Genomic DNA, 23,588 nt, shown 5'->3' with positions numbered 1-23,588 from the left:
CTCTGGGTAAATCCCAAGGGGTTCCCCGGCCAGGTCCGGTAAGAAGTCCGCTCCGACAGCTTCTGGCGTCGGAGCGGGCAGTAGCGTCGAGAGTCCCAGACCTCTCCCCAGCTCCTCCGGCCGGGGGAATCCCAAGGGGTTCCCCCGACCAGGTCCGGTGTAGTCCGCTCCGACAGCTTCTGGCATTTTTAAAAAGTATCCCAGGGGCACGGTAAGGGTCAGACATGTTTAGTCTATTTAATTTCTGACTATATAAAACGATTTCTTCGGTTTTAAAGTGTGAAGTAAACTCCGACGAATTAAAATCTAAGTGGGTCCCGTTCACGTTCATGTTTACATTCGTGTTTGTTTACCTTTTTTTTCCTGCCAAAATGGCGTCTACTAACTGAGAGTCACGTGGGGTCCGGAGCTCTATTGGCTGTAAAATTTGGGAGAGACTCAGAGTAGAGTCACTGCTCCCTGTGGGAAGAAGTCAGCTGAGGTGGTTTAAGCGTTTGGTGAGAATGTCTTCTGGACACTTCCCAGGTGAGACGTCTCAGGCATGTCCTGCAAGCAAGAGGCTCCCAGGTTGACCCAGGACATGAAGATGGGATTATTTCTCCATGTTGGTCAGGGAATGCTTCAGGGCTGTCGCGGTAACCGCAAAAATTAAATATCGCAATATGAAGAAGCCCACCGCACTGCATCATGCGCCACCGCGATTACTGAACTTGGTTCAACTCAATGACGCATGTTGAGAAGGATGGCTGCACTGGTATCAAAACGAAACGTTACTTCGCTCCTTTGGGAGCACTTTGGTTTCCAGTACGTCAGCTGCTGCGCAGCCAGAGTCCTTGGCCGAGACAGAGCTGCCACCAGCGGCAAAACAATAATAATAAACGCTCGGAGACCTGCTGAAGTCCCGGACAAGCACTGCTTCTGCAACCGTCCCGAAGAGAGTTTGAGCCGAGCTGGATCTCACTCGCTACCTGCAGGAGGAATGCATCCACCCTAAAGAAACCCCCCTGACATGGTGGAGCAACAACCGGGAGAGATTCCCTTTGCTCGCCAGTCGCACGCAAGTACGTGTGCGTTAGTGCAACGAGCGCACCATCCGAGAGGGTTTTCAGTGTTGCTGGAAATGTTGCCACCCCTCTCAGATCCTCTCTCAAACCGTATATGGTTAACATGCTGGTTTTCCTTGTGGGTAACAAGGACGTGACCGAGCTATAAATCACCGTCATTCGTGTGTGTGAAAGTGAAATGATAGTGCGCCCGCCCCCCGGCGCGCGCGCGCCCGGTACATGTAATTTTTTATGCTTGATTTTAAACAACTAAACAAAATGGGGACTTGTTTCTTATTTGTTAGATGCTGCAGCCAAATTTGCATTTAAAAGTTTAACCTCCTGAATTTTGATGTTTTTAAGTTCAGTCGGACTCCGACTGTCGGAGAAACAAACGTTACTGCGATCTGTGTTGTTACTGCCCTTTGATCTGCATTCAGTAAAGTGTTGTAAAAGAAGGCACGGCAATTTTTAACCTTTTTTAAATGTGTAAACATTATGTTTAGATAGTACTGCAATATAAAAAAGTGCTGCAATAATATCGCACACCGCAATATTAAGCCACCCTGAATCACCGCAGGGGGAATTCCTCAACCGCGACAGCCCTAGAATGCTTGGAGATTCCGGTGAAGGTGGTGGAAGTTCTCAGGAGGTGTGGGCCTCTCTGCTGGTGCAGCTATCCTTACAGAGTGACAACAGATAAATGGATGAGCTGATGGATGATGGTGGTTGTTTTCTTTCTTTTCTATAAATTATGAAATTTCACGGTCTGTCATGGTCTGTTGTGTGATTCTGCATGCAGGTGATAAATCTCACAATTTCTCTTGTTTCACGGAGAGCTCTTAATTTGTCTTTACACACCAGTGTGACACTCCTGTCTTTACTTTTGTGTTCAGACGTTTCCCTGCTGGTGAAGTTGCTGTGATGTTAATTCAAACATGCAGGCAGCTGCTAAATGCCCACAGCTGGTAATCGAACTGTCACTCCACATGTCGCTCCTCTCTCCTCCTCCTCTGTCACACACTTTTCTCTCCTTCCATCCACCGTTCTCCTTTTCGCCACCCTGCCCTGTGGCCTGTATCACATCAAATCACTCCCCACTCCACTCCTTTCTCGCTGGGCTCCTGCCTACCAGCCAGGTGTGTGTCCACATGTGTGATGAAACATTCTTAGATTTCCGAGCTGCGCTGTTCTTGTTTGATATGTGGCTCACATTACACCAGGCATGCAGAGAAGAGAGGAAATCTGGCTCGAAGTTAAATGATTGATTGAGGCAGAGCACAAAGACAAGGTCTAAATCATTAGTGAAGCCATTATCTCTGACTGCAGCTCCGCGGTCGTACAAATCACTTATTAAGTCACTGCTATGCTCCTCACTGACAGTGTGAGCCACAGAGCCATGGAAAAACCTTCATAACTGCCTGGTTATTGTGCTGACGCAGTGCAGGACGTGACTTTAGGATCCAAGCATGCATTTCCTGTTTAATTTATGTCTCATCTGCAATGAGACTGTTGAGAAAAGATGGAGAACAAGGTCAAATCTCAGAGGTCAGAGAATGGATGCAAGTATGAGAGCGGAAATAAGAGAAGAAGAAGAAGAAGAAGAAGAAGAAGAAGAAGAAGAAGAAGAAGAAGAAGAAGCAAGAGGAGGGAGGGATTGTGGCATTTGGCTTGCACGGCACGTTTTTCCGATATTAAATGCTGAATAATGATTTGGCCTGTAAAGGAGGAAGGAAGACAGCAAGGTGAGAAGAAGGAGAGGGTAAGAGAAGTGAGAAATTAGATGGAAGCACACGCAGCAGATTGAACAAGAAAGGGGGCAAAAGGAGAGGAGAGGTGATGAAGAAGTAAGAAGGTGGGCCAGAGACTGACAAAGTTGGAACAGCAGATGAAAGATGATAGATGGAATCCATTGGGCAGCGGTGAACGGGTGGGGGAGTGGGAGGGGAGCGAGGGGTGAGAAAGGGGAGAGAGCCAGGAGGAAAGAAGAAAGGAGACCGAGGGACAGGAGGTAGCTGTCAGGATAATTTGTGCCTGCCCTCAACGGACCCTGACGCAGCACTTCCCTGCAAGCGGCTGTGTGAGTGTGTGTGTGTGGGGGGGGGGGGTTCAAACACTCCAAATAGAGATCTAGCTTTCAGAGTCAGAGCAGTGCAGCAAACAGAAAGAATGTGAGCAATCAGGCACCAATTAACAGTTCAAGAGGCTTTTCGTTCTCGCTCTCGCATTTAAGTTTCATATGAGAGTAAAACTCCAAACCTATGAGCTCGCGTGATGTTCACCATGAAATATTCAAAAAATCATTGGTAGAAACTAGAAAATGTTTGTAAAAGAGGAGAAAGTGTGTAAAAATACTAGCTAGCACCTAGCTAGTGTTGACCATGAGGAAAAGGGGCTCTCACCAGCAAACCATGTCTAAAAACTACCTTTCAGCCTTTAAAAGTCTTTTTATTTTTCTGAACAACTAAAGGTCACGTTGGGTTTGCGTTCTTCTGACTACTAATTATTATGAAAGTTATAATTACTGAGCAGTTAACATCTGACTTACGACAGGCCACGTCTAAATGTTGCATCTATAAATAATCTTCGCAACTTTTTTGAAAAGTGCAGTAAGTAAGAAGGATTTTGGAGCTGTGCTGACACAACAGCTTGCATATTTAGTGACAGAACACAGATTTCAGGATGAGTTCACCATTTTTGTATATTTCTAAAAATCAACAATCGCATGCATTTTACACCCTTTCTGAATAGCGTGGGAAATTCTAATTTTTCCAGCGATTTAACAAGTTTTGGGGTTAAAAAAAGATGCAGAAAAAGAGGCCAGAGAGACAACAATTCCTCTTTCTGCACACTGCACAGTCACGTGGTTTGTTAACACTATGAATCACTCTCACGCTCTACAATTGCAGCACATTTGTAACCTAATCCCAACTCTTGTAGCATCCTGATGCAGAACCATGTTGTCGGTCATGTGGTGGTTTTGCTGCTTTATATGATATATCCTAATAAAAACGTTAATACATTTTACTTACACTAATAATAATGTTAACTTAAGAGCTCTCAGAATGTAAAAATTATTTGATGCTTTGTGGATAAAAGATTCCTTCATAGCTACAAAAGTTTGCTGTGTGTCTTGCTGAATCACAACAGTGCAGTTTTGTGAACGTTGTGCTTGATGTTGACAGATGCTCGTGAAACAACACAGTAGATTTTTTCTTCATTATTCTTTTAATGACAGAAAAATACTGAAGGGAAACCATGTGGCTATTCATAACATAGTCCTTGTTTGCAAACATAGTTGGCCTCTTTGTCCCAAAATAATGAATTAATGTTTTTTTTGTCCTCCAATGAAAGATTGGAAAGCAGCCTCCACTTTTTCAAAGCTGAGAAAAACACAAAAGTGCTAAAGGTCCTCATAAATATAGAAAAACAAGTGCCGTCCCAAGAACAGATGTAGAAAGAGTGGTGTGTGTGTGTGTGTGTGTGTGTGTGTGTGTGTGTGTGTGTGTGTGTGTGTGTGTGTGTGTGTGTGTGTGTGTGTGTGTGCGTGCGTGCGTGCGTGCGTGCACACCAGGCCTCCACAATGAGGCTCAAAAATTGGTCCCAACCCGGAAGTACCAAAAATTGCAGTTCCACCCTCATCCACTAGGGGCTGGTGTCACAAGCGAGCAAATCCTCATTGACTCCCATGTTAAAAATAACAATTTCACAGCAGAAATAAACATGTTTACAGCCTGGTTCCAAAACATGTTTTTGGTTTAAATGATCTAGTTTACACTCATGACAACTCTGAGTAACTCTGTGAGTGTGTTAAAAGCCTAAAATTCGGTATAATTAATGAGCATCAGACCCACGTGACCACAGAGCTAGCTCCGTGGAAAGGCCTCAGTAGAGCCTCGGTCTGGCCTGGAAACTGCTCCGGGATTTTGAGTCTCTGTGTGTGTGTGTATTCTTTTTTGGATATTTTTTGTGCAATTGTTGGACAAAATGACTTGCTGTGGCATTAATTGCACTAATAGAGCGTCCAAGGAGTCTCCACTTCTTTTTTTTCGGTAAGTAAAATTATATTTATATATTTTAGGTCACTGCCGAGCTGAGCTTAGATTTTAACATGTACTGTTTAACCATGAAATTTAAATGTAATAGTGTAAAACCCAGTGCATTTAACATAATGCTGCACTTTAGAAAATGGGTTGAAATATAACATGTTGGTGGAGCTGGGTTCCAACTATCGGTTTGTGGAGCTCTCGGGAGACCTCTGTTTTCCACCCAGTTCTCCCCTCCCCGCAGCTCGGCGCATCTCTGTCTGATCACGGCTTCTGACTGCTGCGCGGGCTGCCGACTTGTGGAGCACTCGGAGACCTCTGTGTTCCACCCGGTTTTACCCAGCGGTCAGCCTGGCGTATCTCTGACTCAGAAGCTCTGGTGTTGTGCACAGTTAACTCCGGTTGTAGCTAGGTTGCTACCTCCGTTAGCTTAGCTCCCACCTCAGCGTTAGCTTTGGGTTAGCTTCAGGTTAGCTTGTAGCTAGTTCGACCGGGTGTCGTCAGTTGATCCCAGCCTTACAGCCCCACCCTCAGCTCCTCCTCTCTTCCCTTTTGTGGAATTTGTGGAAACACACACCCACACACACACCCACACCCACACACACCCACACCCACACACACACACACACACACACACACACACACACACACACACACACACACACACACACACACACACACACACACACACACACACACACACAAACTTGGGAGCCAGGAGCTTGGAAACCCCAATAGCTCCTCACAATTGGGAAACAACGCTATCTGTCTGCTGCCACAAGCTTGATGTCTTTTCAAAAAGGAGTTGGTGGTACACACAGCATAAAAAAACACGTTAACTGCAGAACATTACGTGCATGAGCTGTGTAAATAAATCAGAACCTGTTGTTTCCCCTTACTGCCAGTACCTCCCCCCGCTAGAGAAGCTGCTGGACTTCAAATGGAGGTAAGGGAGCCAAAGACGTAGATGAGTGGAGGACAGGGGAGAGAAAGGCAGCAGCGAGAGGAAAATGCAAACGGAAAAAAGGAAACAAGAATCCCATCTGCACACTGGATGTGGGGTGTAACTGAAGAAATGACAACGGCTGCGAGACAAATAGAGCAATGTGTTTTTCATTTCTGCAAAGCAAAGCAAAATGAAACACAGCAGCCCTTTTCCCCACTTCTCAGCCTTTTAACTAACCGGCAGCCAGTAAAATATTGATGCTTTGATTCAAAGAAAGAAATGTCTGAATGGTTTTGTTCATCTGAGTTTGAAGGATTAAATGATCTATAATGGATGTGTCTGAAATGTTAATAAGCTGATGGGAAAGCATTGAGGTTAAAGGTGTAAGTGTGTGTTTGTTTCCCTTCCTGCCGAGATCACTCTGTCTGTCCTGTCCGGGTGCATCACTCACCTACTTTCCAGCAGCCACAGAGACTAGAACTGGTCACCAGAACATTTTTGGCTCTTAAAAAAAAAAAACTCACAAGTCATGAAGCATGACATGACAACTTGTGAGTCTTACTCACTCGTGAGTTCTGTTCTACAATCCCAATCAGCGATGCGTCTTTGTTTGCCTTTTCATCAGCCTCACTGTGTAACCAAAGCCAAGCAGCACAGAAACAATGATCAACAGTAAACCCTCTAATCTCTTTTTAAGACATTCGAAGTGTGAAAAACCATAGCTGGAAGTGTAAAAGTGTTGTAATTAGACTTTGATAATTAGAGGCCGGGGACCAAGGGAGGTCCCACCGTGATTATTATGGCAGAGCGAAAGCCAGAGAAACAGAAGGAGAGTGGGAAGAAGTTCGCCAAATGCACCCAGCAACCCTTCCTCAGAAATGGGAGCAATTTAAAGCTCCAGGCAGGAAAAAACACAAACAAAAATCCCGCACTCACCTGCAGTCCAATTTCTCTATTTCAAAATGTGGGTTGAAGTTTAGGATGATGCGTTGCGACGGCTCCGGGGCTGTGATGACCCAGCGGCAGCTCTGGTGGGGCGGATACTCCAGCGGGTAGCCGGGTGTGGTGATGTAGCCGGCGTCACTCGCGTCCAGAAGGCCTCCACATTGTTCGGAAGCTGGACGAAGGAAGAAAGAGTGGTGAAAATTTGGAAAATAGTCACTCATATCATCTTTTAACTGTTTTATACACTTTTATCATAAAAAGGAGTTCTATAGCGATAACATTGTCAGCTTAAGTTCTCTTACAGGCATCTCAGAAATAAAGCAAAAAGAAATACAATAAAAGAGAAATAATAAAGAAATTAATCATTGCCACAAAAGAAAAACGACTTTGTTTCTTCGCCGCAACAGATCATCAAAGCCGGTGAAGTTTGCTAATAGAGAACAAACACCAGAATGTGTGTACTCTCACAAATCTACTCAAAAGACAGAGTGGTTAGGATCCTAATCTGTAAATAAAACAAATACTGAAAAACTGGATCCAGAGAAGAGTTGTGTGCAGCGACAGGATGTGTGTTTGTGCGTGTGGTGTTGAAAAGCTGTTGAAGTGACTTAATGCACAAAGACACCATTGTGAGTTAGAACCTCACACACACACACACACACACACACACACACACACACACACACACACACACATTTACTGTCACAGAGCAGATCCACTTGTCAGCAGTCATATGTCTATCTCATGGCACACACAATGCCACATATTCTCTTCTGCAGATGCAAACTGACAAAGATGGGTAACACATCTGTGACACTGAGCAGAAAAACACACAACACTACTGTCTGCCATCTGTAGAGTCTATTGTGCAGAACGGCTGACCGCTGGATTTGATTGACTGTGCCTGATCTCAATGTAAGTTAGGTCCTTAAACCATTATAGTGGACTACATGGGTTACGTGTCTCAGATTTAATAGAAAATGTAAGTCCCAAGGCATTGAGTTCAAAGAGTATAAATAAGAACATCATAATTTATTTAGGATAACATCCAGGAGATCATATTCTTGAGTCAGAAAAGGGTAGAACGCCTTCTCGAGGTCAGGGATGAGGTCCCGCCTCAAGTGGAGGAGTTTAGGTATCTCGGGGTCTTGTTCACGAGTGAAGGAAAGATGGATTGGGAGATGGACAGGCAGATTGGTGCTGCGTCTGCAGTGATGCATGTGTTGTACCAGTCTGTCATGGTGAAGAGAGAGCTGAGCCGGATGGCAAACATCTCGATTTATCGGTTGATCTACGTTCCTACCCTCACCTACGGTCACAAGCTTTGGCTAGTGACTGGAAGAATTAAATTACGGATACAAGCGGCCAAAAAGAGTTTTCTCCGCAGGTTGTTTGGACTCTCCCTTAGAGATAGGGTGACTAGCTTGGTCATTCAGGAGGGGCTTGGAGTAGATGCGCTGCTCCTCCACATCGAGAGGAGCCAGTTGAGGTGGCTCAGGCATCTGATTAGGATGCCTCCTGGACGCCTCCCTGGTGAGGTTTTTCAGGCACATCCAACCAGGAGGAGACCTAAAGCAAGACCCAGGACACGCTGGGGGGGACTGCGTCTCTCGGCCAGGTTGGCTGAAATTGGATGGACGGAACCTTCGTGTGTGAAGTTAGTGCTGTAACAGGAACACATGCTTTCATGGACCTTTGAAAAAAACAACTACAAGGACCGAAATGATCAATTTATTTTAAAAAAAGAAAGAAAAGCAGATGGATTTTCATGAAATACCAAACAAGAACCAGGATGAGCTAGGTTATTCAAATGAAAACAGCATCTGTGAACATTGGCTGCTTGGTGTGGAAACACTTGGCTGGCTTGCAGCCCCTGAAACAATTTCCTGTTTTTGTGAGAAAAGGGGAACAACTCACAATCAAACTCCTGATGGTGTGTATTATTCTTCCAGTCATGGCTAAAAATGCATCAGAAGCCTCGGGGGAGGAGGAAAAAAAGCGGAAAATGTGTGTGAAGTTGTTGTATAACTTGTAGGTCTGAGCCACCATCGGGCCTTCTGTGCTGTGACGTTTTATTTATTGCCATTGCGCTGTGAGGGCTGAGAGAGTCAGGTCAAACTACTCAGCAGAATACAGCGTGTTTTAAAGCTATTAATAGACGAGCCACTGTAAACCAACTCTGAGGAGTAAGACGTGCTCACACAAGGCACAGAATAAACACTCTACCCGACCTGCAAAACCAAAATACTCGATGAAAGATGGGCAAAACACGCCTGATGCAAACCAGATCTGTACAAGTGAGATGATCTCACAGATTCTTTAACCACACACCATGTTTTGTCCATCATTCGGTCTGTTCTGTCCCAGAGAAACAGAGTACCGGTATACTGCAATTCAATTTTTACCCCCAACAAATTGACCTGATCCAACAAATAATACAACTCAAAACTGAAGAAACCTTATCTTCACTAAGCATGTTGTTTTTACACATCCATGCCTGCTTATTTGGCCAAAAACACTTTTAGGAAAGTAAAAGAGCTAAAACTCAGGTCTTGATGCCAACCCAGTTTGGACCCATCACTCTAAATTGTTCTAGGTTCTTTAACTCCGACTACTCAGTGTTCTCTCAAAGCATGTTGGGATTAAGAACATGGTACGGTTTAGAAGTACAGTGTCTGGGCTAGAGTTTGAGAAGTTGAGAACTTGATATTTATGCTTCATAGGTTGATAATCCCACAGATACCTTTCCTTTAAAGTAACACTAAACGGTTTTGAAACTTTCAGCTGGAGTTGTATTGATCTCAGTGATTGTTGAGTTAGAAGCTTGACCAGTTTAATATTTGACACCACTCTGCCCCCGGCTATCCAGAAACCGCACTTAACAGTTTTAGTGGAGCGGGTAGGTGCCCTATAGGGGAAGCCCTTTACTTGTTTTACAGCTGTTACCTGCTATGCTAACAGTTAGCTTTATCAGTATGCCAATTATCAATAAAAAGCACAAGAAGAAGAAAACGCTTGCTTTTGCAGCTGTCATCATAGCGGAGCCTGGAAGTAAATGAGTGATGTCTTCGAAGACGAAGCAAAGAGCTAAAACTAGAGTGAACATCAACGCGGCCTACAGTAGTTTGAGGGAGCTAAAGGAGGCTAAAAAATCGAAATGATGACCTGGCTTTGTTGCTACTGGACTTGTAAGTATTATTATTTTTGGCCCAACAGTGTGCCTCTTTTTACTTTGTGGTTTATTTTAGTATTTAGTATTAGTATTTTTAGTTGGCTCATGTTAGTGTTAGCTCGTTGTTAGCGCTAGCAGGCTGCAGCAGGGTTGTTTAACGCTAGTTGTAATTCCTCTTTCAACCAGCGGAGGAGCAGGAAACTACTTACGACTAATGTACACTGGAAGCAAAAGCGGCACGGAACGGCAGCAGAAAGGTTTACTCGCGGCGATCACAGCACTCAAGTGCACACCTGGAGAGTCTCAGCAGCGAAGCAGCGGCTTCTCTGTCGTGCTCCTCACTCCACTCGCGAGATCACACAACCCCTCAAGAGTTCAAAGGTTATGGTTTGTTTATGCAATCTGCCATTTAACCAGAAAGAAGGAAATCATATCGCCATTTGATGTCACATGACGTTGTTCCTCTTCACCACCAGGATTAAAGCCATGAAAAACACACGGCTGCACTTCTGGAACGATGCTGTGAGTAAATAAGCCGTTAGATCACATGTAAGCTTCAGATATATGAAATTGTATCGCTGCAATACTTTTGTTTTGAAAATTACCAGGGATTTTACACTGAAACTGTGTGTAATTTCCTGTCCAGCCCCATGTTAACTGTGGTAATTGATGCATCCCATGAATGGCTCGTGGAAAAAATAGAACCCGATCCCATCTTTAGCGGCTTTGTGCGGCGTGCAGCTTCTGGGGCGCGTCTGAAAATTGCCGCGTCGCGGCTGGTTTGTTACACTCCGTAGACTATAATGGATTGTATTTGAAACGGTGCCGTTCCGCGCCGCTGATGCTTCCAGTGTACAGTAGGCGTGAGTGGTACTTTGACAGACTCATCATCCCACAGTTATCCTGTGTGTTGCATCAGAAATGGAGTCCTGCATTTGTTTGGTTATTATTTTAATGAAATGTTTATGCTTTCGGCTTTCCTACACAATCAGATGACTTATGGATTAAGTGAAAGTCCAGCTCAGCACAATCCCCATCAGGACTTTCCTCTGTTTATCCATTTATTAACATTTTGGCTCCTTCCATCCTCCTCTCACCTTTGGCACATCGCCCACAAAGACGGCCCCCTTCCAAGTGCCTGATGAATGCAGCTGGCTGCGATAGTGAGGCGGGCCCTGTGTGTGCTCGCTGCATTGTGTCTGCTTCACTCTAAGCCTCTATCAGTCTCAGGACGAACGCACAAAAGTCATTCAACAATTATCGCATTCGAACAGGGGCAGCAAGTGACACAAATTGAGCGCACGAGTGCTAAGGCTGACGTCATCATGCATTAGGCACCATTTAGAGAGGATCTGATGTTGTTTGCTCGTCTGCTCTGAGGACATACACATTTAGACATAAAATGTGAGGTCCCTGCAGCGACGGGTGAGCATATACAGAAGTGGGAGTTAGGAGAAGATGAAGAAAAGGGGAAGCTTGTAAGCACAGCTTCTAAATAAAATCAATTACAATGCTAATTTGTATTCTACGCTAAAGTGCTCTAATCTTCATGTTGTGAAGTTTTGGCGTGCGTCAGAAGAGAGAAAATGCTGAGCGGGGGAAAAAAACTTGAGTTCATTCCAGGAATGTTCAAACAACTAAAAAGAATCCACCCTTTAGTTTTAAACTTTCCTACACGAGGCTGCGTTGAACGACACATGGCCGTCCATCCAAAGCACCACATCAAAACACAACTTTATTCTTCATCCCGGCTTCCGCACATAAACACTTCCCTTCTGTTGACCCTCATTTTCACACAAGGCCGTTTTCTCTTTTCCCCGAAAAACCACAGGAGCATGTGGAGATCATCAGGGGGCGGTTGTATTTAGACCACATATTCACAACAAATGTGCAAACACAAACCGCTGAACATCGCTTATCCCCGTCTGGCTTGAATATCACTGAATCAGGACCACACACACACAAATATACACAAACACACACACACACGATAAGTGGTGGTAAATGGTGCTAGGATATAAGAGAGGTCGCTGCATTATTTATGGCTCTCTGCCGAGTTTGGTATAGCATCCTGATAACACCTATTCAGCAACTTTCACCTACACACCTCAACGCACGCACACACAGACACACACACACACACACACACACACACACACACACACACACACACACACACACACACACACGTCTGTGCATAAATCTGTCACAGCATGGAAAAGACGTAAATTAATACAAGTCTTCTGCACACACACCCAAATCGTTGTTTGGTGGCCTCAAATGCAAACGCCCTGACCTTCCTTCTGAGCTTACTTACAGATTCGTCCTCGGAGGGCTGGCTCGATTCGACTCAAAACAGACACTTTTCAGCCAGCAGGAATCGATTCTCCAGTCTGTGAGAACTTTGCTAATGTGTTGGAGTCTGCATTAATTTCCACGGGCCTGACCCCATAATGAAAGCATTAACGGTTTAGAAAGCAATTGTTTATGAACGTTTCTTACCCGGCTGACCAGAAAGCTTGTTAAGAGGAAGACCGCTGACGTTTTATCCACCGTGCTGCCTCGTTAATCCAAACAGCACAGCGACTCATGAATTCTTATTAATCTGACCTCAACTGATCCCTGCATTTAACAACCAGACAACGAGAATCAAAGTCAGAGTGCACGTTGACACTAGATGCACTTTTGGTGGGTTTAGCAAACAAAAAGTACTCCAGGCAACAATACGCATTAAAAACACATCCTGAAACATGATGTTTGGATCAACTTAAAGTAGTTTTCTTGTAACTGAAACCTGGAGATTGACGGAAAGAGTGAGGAGGAGAAGAAAGTCGGAGCAGGATGAAAGTCAAAAAAAGAGAGTGATGCAAGAACATCTGTCCCTCATCAAGTGAAAGGAGAATGTCAGCAACTCAAAAAAGCTCACTGGACAAAAATAAAAGGAATCCAACCCACACACACACACACACACACACAAATACACACTAACAGGTGGAGCTGTGTTCTCCAGGTGCCCCCGGATGAAGACACTGGAAAACTACCGAGAGTCAGGATAAAACAGAGAATGATGAAGGAGAGACTACAAAAGAAAAATGTTAGGGAGGATGAAAAAAGAGACTAAATTAGTCATAAAAAGTGTAATGGAGAAAAATACTGGTACAAGGAGATCAGACCTCTCAGTTTTTATAGTGTGCTTTATATTTGAGCGTGCAGCAATAAACTACATGGATCAACAGGCGTGAAAAAACATTATCTGAGGTGTATTTTAAAGTATTCATTGCTAAAATGATGCATTAGTTTACATGGACAGGGGGAGGGGGGCAGCACCAAAGACAAGCTTCCAGAAAGCAAAAAGAAGCAGTCAATAATTTACAATAAACAAAACAACTAAAGAATTTTAATTAATTCAAAGGTCACCAACTCCCATCCCTGAGGGACACCACACTGATAATTTTAGCCTTTTCTTTGCTCCACTTTACCAGATTACCTTCTTCCTTCACATTTTTAATCTCTCTCTCTCTCTCTCTCTCTCTCTCTCTCTCTCTCTCTCTCTCTCTCTCTCTCTCTCTCTCTCTCTCTCTCTCTCTCTCTCTTGTTTCTATGTTTTGTTTTTGTGAAGCACCTCTTGATTTCTTTCTTGACAGATGCTATTTATAAATAATTTCTTCATCTGATTGTAAAGGAAAAGTGTTAAACTGAATCCTGCAGAACTAAACGTGTTAAGAAGATGATTAAATTGCTTGATTCATGTATGATGGGAGCAGGTAAACATGTAAAACCTGCAGGGTCTTTAAACGACTACAACACATGATTTAATAACGACTAAACTATAGTAATTGATCAAACATGACAGCAGAGTAATCAAGACGTTCTCATATTAATAAACTGAAAGTGAGGCTTTTTAACTAGGTTAATTACGGCAGAAAATTTAATTATTTAGATTTGTGTCACTTTTACTCATCTTGCTCACCATATCATGGACATTTATTTCATTTCATTATGACTTTTATGCTCTGCAGACCTGATAGTCTGCCTATTTCAGGTCAGTAAAGTGTTGATGTTAGTTTATATTTTATCAGTCTGAAGATGCAGGATGATCTGAACAGATATTAAAAGAGTCCTTGGGGCTATACAGTGCTCAATGCTCTGTCAATGCCTGGGTTTGATTCCCTGAGTTTGCATGTTCTCCCTGTGCATGCATGGGTTGTCTCCAGGTAGTCCGGCTTCCTCCCACAGTCTGAAAATGTGAGTGTGTGCATGTGTGGCTGGCAACTTGTCCAGGATGTACCCCCTGTTTGGGTATGACTGGTCACCAGCCCCGACCCTGCATGGACAAACAGGCATCAATAATGGATGGATAGATTTGGTCACATGACTACAAGTGATGACTTGTGCATGCTTTAAGTCTTGCAGACAGTCTCGTCCTGAAACATTTTTGCATAAAGAAAATAAAATCATAAAGGCTATATATATATATATATATATATATATATATATATATATATATATATACATTTACATATATATATATATATACATATATACATACATATATATATATATATACATTTACATATATATATATATATATATATACATATATACATACATATATATATATATATACATTTACATATATATACATATATACACGCATATATATGTATGTATATATATATATATATATATATATATATATATATATATATATATATATATATATATATATATATATATATATATATATAAGTGGAAAACACATTTTTCACTCATTTCTGACCTTTGAAATATGTTTTTTTAATTAAGGTAAGTTTGTCGAGCACATTTTTATAAATGTTGTTCTCTACATATGGAGATTTACCACATACCACTACAAGATGTTACTGTAATTCTAGATGTTTCTATAGGAAGATTCTCTAAATGCCAACAGATGCTGAATCCATTTAACTTCTTTAATTATAAACATAAAAAAACAGCCTACTCAATGGGACACATCAGGCTTTCCTGCTATGTCTGAATGAGTGTCTCTAACAAGTCGCGTGAATGGATTTCCAACAAGTGTGAGAGAACATGGATTGACAGAGTGAGAGACAATAGGCAGAAAGAAGTAAACACAAAGAGCGTCTGAAACAGTAAAAGAGATTTCCCAGCGTGTCGGAGCGGCGGGAACAGAAGGTGAGGGAGCTTTCTTAAGCGGGGCGAGGGAAAACACTGACAGAGGGAAGTGTGGATAAAGAGACTGAGAGAGCTATTAGAGATGATGATTCAGCGTGAACGAAGAGAGAGAGGAAAACAACCTGTGGCCTTGCACCACACTCATCTCTGGGGACTCAGCTCACACACACACACACCCCCACTCACACACACACTTTTCTGTGTGTGGGAAGCTTTTAAACGGGCGAGGACGAGTAAACATCACAATTTGAAGGGTTTTCATGATCTCCGCTGCCATCTGAGGATATTTTTTCTTCACAAGTGTGTCAACACAAGCAGAGACACGTCCTCTATAATTAGTAAGCTCATTACTAAAGGCCAGCAAGGACACCAGAATACTAACAGTTTACTAATGACATGATAACTGTAATTAGATCGTGCTGCTGGACACACTAATTGTTCTTTCTCTTCTACAGATGAGACAAAGAAGGAGGGAGAATGCACGAAACGATAATTGACTCAGTGTTTGTTCGACTTGTTGATAGAAGAAAACTCTTCCATCCCCACCTCTCTGCTCGCCACTGCTATTAGGGCATTAGAGGGCTTTCTTATAAGTTGCTCAACTAATTAGATCTATTCTTGCGCCTTTGCAAGAAAACAAGAGCAAAATCTCTCATCACTTCATCATCTGAGCAACCAAACGAAAGCGGATAACTGCTCATCCTGAAACCTGCTAGAAAACACCGGTTACAGGATAAATAAAGCCAAATCCGAGAAAAGTCTCCAGGAAAGCGTCACCTGCTGCAGCTCGGCAGTCGTTACATAAGTTCTGGTTCTGACTCAGTAAAAACGCAGAAATGGGCTTTTCTCTGCTTTGTGAACAGAACTGTTTTACATATGTTGTGTGATTTTGATGAAACGCCTTCCAGCTGTGACAAAAGAGCAGACGCTCGTGCCGTGCTTCTTTAAATTGTTTAATTGTGACATGCTCTGAAATCTTATACCTTCAGGGTAGCTTAATCAGAGTCTATTTAACGTTAGACCTGAACCAGAAGTCCTCCTGTGCACAGCAGAGAGGAGGAATAAATCTGGATTGGTTTACTGCAGGTGGCTCCACTCAACTGCTGCTTCACACTCAGCGACTCCCTCTCACTTTCTTTCCTTGGCCTCTCTCTCTTTACGCTCCTCAAACTTTGCCCATCTCTCCTCCTCACCCTCTCATTTTCACCGTTTCAGTGGGAAATGCTGGCAGGAAGGTATAGGCAAGGAATCATAAATAAATTTTATATTATAATTTCCATCCCTGTTTCAGTAAATCAACACATCCAACCCTGCAGCAATAACGAACATCATTTGTCTTCGTATGTGAAACATCTATCTGCATTTTTGTTTCATGCAACAATAACGAAACTCATTTGAAGCTGACTCAAGTCTTGCTGTCCAGTAATTCTCGTTACTGGAAGGAAAAATTTGTTTTTAAAGACATATGAAGCTCTTCCTCACTGGACCCAATTATCTAAATGAACTGTGTTTGTGACATTTCATGATGCAGCCAGCTAAAATGATGGCACAACCTCATTAAGAGAACAAATGATATGGAAGATTTGTTTCACTGATGGTCAACTGACGCTTACAGAGCACTCTGACCTGCGCCGATGTAACATTTAATTATTGCAAGCAGACTCCACCACCCTGCATCTGGGTAATGTAAGAGTAAAGCTGGAGGCTATTAAACACTTGGGGTGTTTGATTTTGCAGCATGCATCTTGAGTTGAAACCTCCTAATGTGCTTTCTGTGTCAGATTTTTTTAAATTGCTCTAAGTTTATGAAAGAGTAACTCTAATAGGTCTAATGCAATCTGTGGGGATTTTACTCTTCCAACTCTGTTTCCTGGTAATCCTGTTTCATCATCCAGCATATTTCAGCAGAGACAACCATAGAGGCAGACAGCTGGTCTTGAGTGGCCAATTATGTCCGTTTATCTGCCTTCCAGACACAGCTGTGATCAAACTGAAAGAAGAAACAGGATCAAACAGCGAGGCTAAAAAAATCATTCTTCCGTTTCGCTCCCTTCTTCTTCCAGCTTCCCAGCCCTGTGTCTGTCTCTGCGGCTTCCTCCTTCTGTACTTCCATCTCTGCTATAGACTCACACACACACACACACACACACACACACAAACACACACACACACTTCTCCCCGCGCTTGTCTCTCAAGAGACAGCAAAGAAGAGGCATCTATGAAAGTTTAGTGCTGAGGAAGCTCCATCCTGCAAGGCTGAGAGTAAAGTGTCAGAGTCAGAGTGCCGGTGGGGAGAGCTGGAGGGAATCCTCTGACTAAAAAAAGAAGGATTTCTTATTGTCAGCAGATATTCAGGAACAACAACAGGTGTCTGAATGAAATACATTGACAGCACCTGAGGAATTACCTTGATTTGTGCACACAGATGAGAACAAGTCAGAAGAATTGGCAGAAATTGGTTCAAAAACAGCATTAGGGCGTTAAAGATGAGTGGAAATGGTGGGAAGAAAACTTTCTGAATATTTAGAGTTTAAGTTGAGTTTCTGCACAAAACAGAAAAAACATGTCTGCCTCTCCAAATACGCTGATTAACTGGAGTCATGAGATCCACAAAGTCCCCTTTACGCAGCTCCAAATCAATAAACCCCAGGATGCAACCAGCTCCTCATTTACCCCCCTCTTTGAATCCCAACTAGCTGCTGTCAAAGTTTTACTAAATGTGCTCTAACGCTTCACCACTTTGTGGCTCTCCTTGTGCGTAAAGATGGAAAAAAAGACGCACAGAACACCGATTTTTACGCGGAGTTTCCCTCACGGGAAGCAGCGCGCATAAAAGCCACAGATAATAACTGAGTGAGGCTAGGAGGAGGCATATATGGACCCCGCCAGAGCGCAGCCACCACATCACATCTCTGCCCTTTTTGGGAATTCTTTCCAGGGTTTCAGGAAAACTGTCGAGGAATGTTTCGCCACAAACTCTGGACGAAAAAACTGACAATTCTGATTAAATGATCCCCTTCAGAACAGAAGAGTGGCAGTAAAACAAGTTCATCTTTGGTGTTAAGAGTTCCTGCTGAAGCGCTGCCAGCATCCCATGATAGGACGAGCTGAGCGCAGCAGCGCAGACTGATGAATCCACTCTGAAACCTCCTCAGAACAAACCACCTGACCAGATTTTAGTTTTATTCTCGATTTTTTAACTCAACCCCTCTGCTCTGGTGCGTTTAGGGGGGTTAAGAGAACACCCCACCACCACGGAGAAGCCTCCTGATGACACGAATCTAATCACCGAGTCTCACGCGCATAAACTGGACCACGTTGGCCATATTTGAGGCTCGTGTAAACAACTTAAATACATTTTATTAACACAATTGAATGTTTTTATTTCAACCCCAATAAACAAAACAGATTGAGGAGGGAAGCAAACGTGCCAAACTTACCCACTTCCTCTGCTTTTACTAAACAAGGCAAAAGACACGAGAGAATAAATCCACAGAACCAAACGAGTAAATCCATCTTTTCCTCCAGGTGCGGGTACAAAAAACCACGTCCTCTCCTACTGGTGGGTTTTATTTGGTTTTATCTGAAGCTGCAGTTCCACTCTCCTGTCCCCTTCTCCCTTTAAGCGCAACGCTACCAGAGAGCGCAATCCAAACGCCGGGTTGCGGCTCTCCCAGAATATGACCCAGGTTTACAGTTGATGTGAGTTGCTTCTTTATGTGTAAAAAAACAAAAATGTTCTGGAATCAGCGTAATTTCAACTGCTAACTCAGTTCTAATCGCACCAAATCCATTGCGGAGCGCGGAGTTCGCGCGCAACTGTCGCGCGCGGTACACATTTAATGGAAATGACTAATTAGTGAGAAATAACACTTGGTAGAATCGTCACAGATGCGCAAAGAAGTTTAGAAACAGAAAAAGTATCTTTCCTTCTTGAATCGATCCAAATCTCCTTTCAGAAGTCTCTTCGTGAGGAGCGCATTTTTTTTTATTTAAAGAGCTGAAAATGTTTGTTTCCTCTTTCTGCCTCAGCAGCTGTTAGCTCTCCGGGTCAAGAGGCATGTCTGGTTGAGAGGCAGATCCGGTTTGCGTGCGTTAGAGATGCTAAAAACGTGGCTTCTGCTCCGGTCTCCGTTCAGAAAGCCGTGCGTTTTGTCCGCTCCACCTCCCTGCAGGCTCCGGCAGTGCGCTCAATCCTTCCTTCCCCTCCGATCTCCGCCGGGTTTGTGTCAGCGAGCAGGACAGCTCACTCAATCCCCCTGCCTCGGTGTGCGTGCACGCCGTGCGCATGAGCGTGGATCGGATTACAGTAGGCACCTCGACCCACCTCCATGGCCCCTCACTGATTAAAGAGCAGCTTCATCTTCTGATTTCTTGAATCAAACCGTCCTCTTCCTTCACTTTTCTGTTTGATTTCTCCTCTCCATCCGCAGCTGTGGAGAAAAGAGTAAGGGAGGAGATCCATGCCATAAAATATATTAAGAGCTGCTGGTTTGGGGGAAATATGGAAGGATCCGCTTTCCAAAACACTTTGATGGACTAAAGCAGAACTTTCCTGCGAGACTTATCCAGCTCTGCTACAAAGACATGGACACAAGGTGGGGGATTACAAGCAGGACGATGCAAACACATGGATGTCTGTTACTAAAATCCATTTTGAGCTCAAAGCTACAGCTTCACTCTCTCATTACCAAAAACACTTTGCTTCCTTTTTTCCTGCTTGTTCTCCCAGCAGCAGTGTAATATGGGAGTCTGTCAGTGGGAGGTGTGTTTCAGCAACTCCAAAGCTTGTGGTCTGTCAAAACTAAACCAGCCTCAGCTCTGGCGCTGCCTTCCCAAGGCACACCCTGCTCACATCTATGCACACGCAGAGGCCGTAATGATACAGCGGCGCTCAGGGCTGACCGCTCAGTAAAACAGAATCACGTCCATCCTCGAGGTCTCATGGGAGGAAAACTCCTTTATGGCTGAGGGGGTAATCACCAGCTGTGATCTTTGCTCACATCAGATTATTTATAGATCCTTGAACTTTTGTGGAGTGTTTTCTGAAAGAGGCCAACAATTCGCTGGACAGGTACAAACCCATTCGAATTTCTATTTCTCCACGGTGGATTTGTGTGTGTTGCCGGAGCAGCTGTTAACCCAACTCCTTCCCCATGGCGGGTTCCTCTGTGACCTCTGTGACCCGCTTCACTCACCCCTCCTGCTGCCTCCGTCCCGTCTCTCCCCGCTGAAACCAAAGCCACCCTGCTCCTCTGGAATCTGTCAAGTGATGAGCGCACCGAGGGTTCGTGTGATAATCTGAAACCTCACTCCTCGTTAGTGGAAACGTCACGTTTCAAGATGGTTTCTTATTTTACTTTAAAATCAAATTTTCTCCTAGTAATCCCAAACCTTTGAGCAGTAGGCTAGACATTTCAATTTGCAATGAGATTATTTAGAAATAGTCTCCTCTAATGTGCACGCCTGAGATCAGTGTCTCTGTTAGAGAGCAGCTCTGTTCAGGCTGGCTTTGGTGTGACCTCTTCATCCTCTTCTTCCTCACCGGCTTCTTTTCATGCTGTCGTTTCTGCACATCTTTGGGCTCTCTTATTTGGATTTTATCTCCTTTACCAGGGGTGGGCAATCCTGGTTCTAAAGGGCCACTATGCAGCATGTTTTAGTGGTTTTCCTGCTCCAGCACACCTGGTTCCTGGTTGAATGACTTGTTCAGCCGTGCATCAAGCTCCGCAAAAGCCTGTTAGTCGCCAACAACTCAAACCAGGTGTGATCAAGCAGAGAACAACTAGAACATGCTGGATTGTGGCTGTCGAGGATCGGGACTGCCCACCCCTCTTCGATACAGATCTGTAATAAAACTACACTTTTTTTTCTGACACATCAGTAGTGAACCTCCCTTACTGCTCCTTATTTTCAGAACTGTATCTTTTTCCTGCAGCTACCCCAAAAAAAATGAAAACACTACAAAATCACAAGAAACGATTCAATGAAAGGTTAAATTTCAAATTTGTTGATTCACATTTCATGACAAATCCTAAATTTTTTCCGTTTTTCTGAGTTTTGGCTGAATGACCAAATGCTGTGCGGCTTTTTTTAAATCAAAAGAATTGCTTTAACAACGCTGTGAAGCCAGCAGAGGGAAAGGTGATCCATGCTTTGCGTCGAGAGAAGAATTTTCTTGTCGACAAGTAAAAGTGAATCCGTCCACGCTGTGAAAACATTCAGCCCCTCCTCTGCTGGTTTGGCTGAACGGATGAATGATTTTAATATTTAAATCATATTCCTTCTTATTTAAGTTATTTTTCCTAAAATCTCTCTTTTGTCACCTGATTTTGTTTGGAGGTTGTTTTTTTTTCTCTAACCAGTGATGTTGTTTCCTCTGTTCTTGTGTTTCCAGTTCAGTTTTATATCATATTTTGGTTTCTCTCCCATAAATGTGGAACGGGAGACACGGTGCAGTACACTGGAATCTCAGCCTTTTGCACAGACGGCCAACCATCTTCAGGTTTATCACGCTGGTCTCCGCTGAACCTCCCTGGTTTTTTATTTTTATTTTTAGGGGACCAAATCAGACCAGCAGCTCTCCATCCATCATCCTCTTTTCATTTGTGTGTCTGCCCTTCAATAAGTGTTTGTGCAGGTGCTCGAATGTCCCAAAGTGAGAAGAGATGTGAGCTTGAACGCTGTCAGAGCTCTGGGTTTACATTTTGTTTTTGTTTGGGTGTGACTTTCAACCTGTTGACATCATCGGACTCCAGCGAGTCTAAAAGGGTTTACTCTCACCCCAACATACTTGACTTCTCTCTCATTCAGTCATTCTCTGAACCGCTGAATCCTCTGCAGGGTCGTGGGGAGACGGTGCCTGCAGGGCAACCTGGAATGGTCACAGTCCATCACAGAGACAACTAGACACACACTCAGTTATATTTTGGAACTATTTACAGTCTCCAAAAATCCTGAATGTGCATGTTTTTGGAAAACAAACCTGGAGAAACCCATGCATGCAGGGGGAGAACACACTTACTCCAAATAAAAACATTTTTGAACCTTATCCATAGAATTTCACACAAAACTCCCACATTTGAACCTGCATTTCATTCCTGTTCAGACCCAGAAACTAAATATTTGTGTGTGCATCCATCTCCTATAGAATGATTGCATTTATGTCGGGTTCAGCTAAATTATAAATATGTGTGTGTGTGTGTGTGTGTGTGTGTGTGTGTGTGTGTGTGTGTGTGTTGCACTCACACACCGCTCTGGAGCTTGTGTGGGTGCACAGGAGAGCAGCACTGATCACAGTACAGCCTGTGGGATGTCCGCTCAGCTATTAGCAAGGACAGCGAGGTGATGGAGATCGACACATTTATACACAACACACACACACACACACACACACACACACACACACACACACACACACACACACACACACACACACACACACACACACACACACACACACACACACACACACAGAGATTCTTCAGTGTTGGGAGATCACAGTATTTTGTCAGAGCTTGAGAGGAGAGGCGGCTCTCTTTCTAATCCAACGGTCCAGACTGTCTCCATCCAAAACTTCTGTCTCCCTTTTTTCCTGCTTTATTCCCTCAATCACAGAACAAATTGTTCTTGTTTTCATTTATAGCTCAAAAGCTGTTAGCAATGTCCCAGAGGTGTTTTTTTTAATCCAGGTGTAAAACATCCCTAAATTCTCCATCTCATGAGACATAAGCTGGTGGCACTACAAGGACAAAACCACGTCTTCTGTATTTGAGAAGACATTAAGGTTGTATTTTGAGTCATTCACAAGACCACTTTTGTTCCATCTAGTCTTTAAGTTGAAAGATCAGCATTTGGAGAAATAAGGAGAAAAATATGAGCAATGTTTGACAGAAGACAGAAGGGGACGGTATTTGAGGTTCAGACCTAATGAACCGACTGCATGTGCGCTAATCGCCCCGTCCAGTTGTCCATCCTGTCTCTCCGTCCTAATGTCTTGTATGAGGTTTGCTGTCGCATTGCCCCTCTGTGCTGGTAGATAAGGATGCCCTCCCTTGATGTTTCACTCAGCTGGTAGCACAGCAGCAGCAGTTAGCAGCTTAGTGTTTCTCAACAGGGAAACGGCAGCTTGTGCAGAGATGTCACAGCGACTTTGTAAACGACTCCACAGTCTTGTAATTGAAATAGTACGTGTGTGTGAAGCAGATTTCAAAGGAATATCTTTTTTTAGATGAGGGGAATAAAAATCGAAAGAATGGCAA

At 43.6% G+C, this 23,588-nt stretch overlaps 1 protein-coding gene across 4 annotated transcripts in view; it reads right to left on the bottom strand.

The window, feature by feature from the left end:
- LOC107390185 (neuropilin-2) overlaps nucleotides 1-19,062 on the bottom strand; it is a 113,787-nt gene extending 94,725 nt beyond the window's left edge. For all 4 annotated transcript variants that reach the window (XM_015966754.3, XM_015966755.3, XM_070543936.1 and 1 more), the window contains exons 1-2: nucleotides 18,768-19,062; nucleotides 6,972-7,152 (exon numbers count right to left, since the gene is read on the bottom strand). In XM_015966754.3, coding sequence (XP_015822240.1) covers nucleotides 6,972-7,152; nucleotides 18,768-18,843 — 257 coding nt within the window. In that variant the 5' untranslated portion in view covers nucleotides 18,844-19,062. The remainder of the gene's footprint in view (nucleotides 1-6,971; nucleotides 7,153-18,767) is intronic.
- Between the last annotated feature and the right edge of the window lie 4,526 nt (nucleotides 19,063-23,588).

Source organism: Nothobranchius furzeri, chromosome 14, assembly GCF_043380555.1.
Source record: "Nothobranchius furzeri strain GRZ-AD chromosome 14, NfurGRZ-RIMD1, whole genome shotgun sequence".
In the NCBI taxonomy this organism is placed as follows: domain Eukaryota; kingdom Metazoa; phylum Chordata; class Actinopteri; order Cyprinodontiformes; family Nothobranchiidae; genus Nothobranchius; species Nothobranchius furzeri.
The sequence above is the reverse complement of the archived record's forward strand: the minus strand, read 5'-3'. Positions and strand labels throughout refer to the sequence as shown.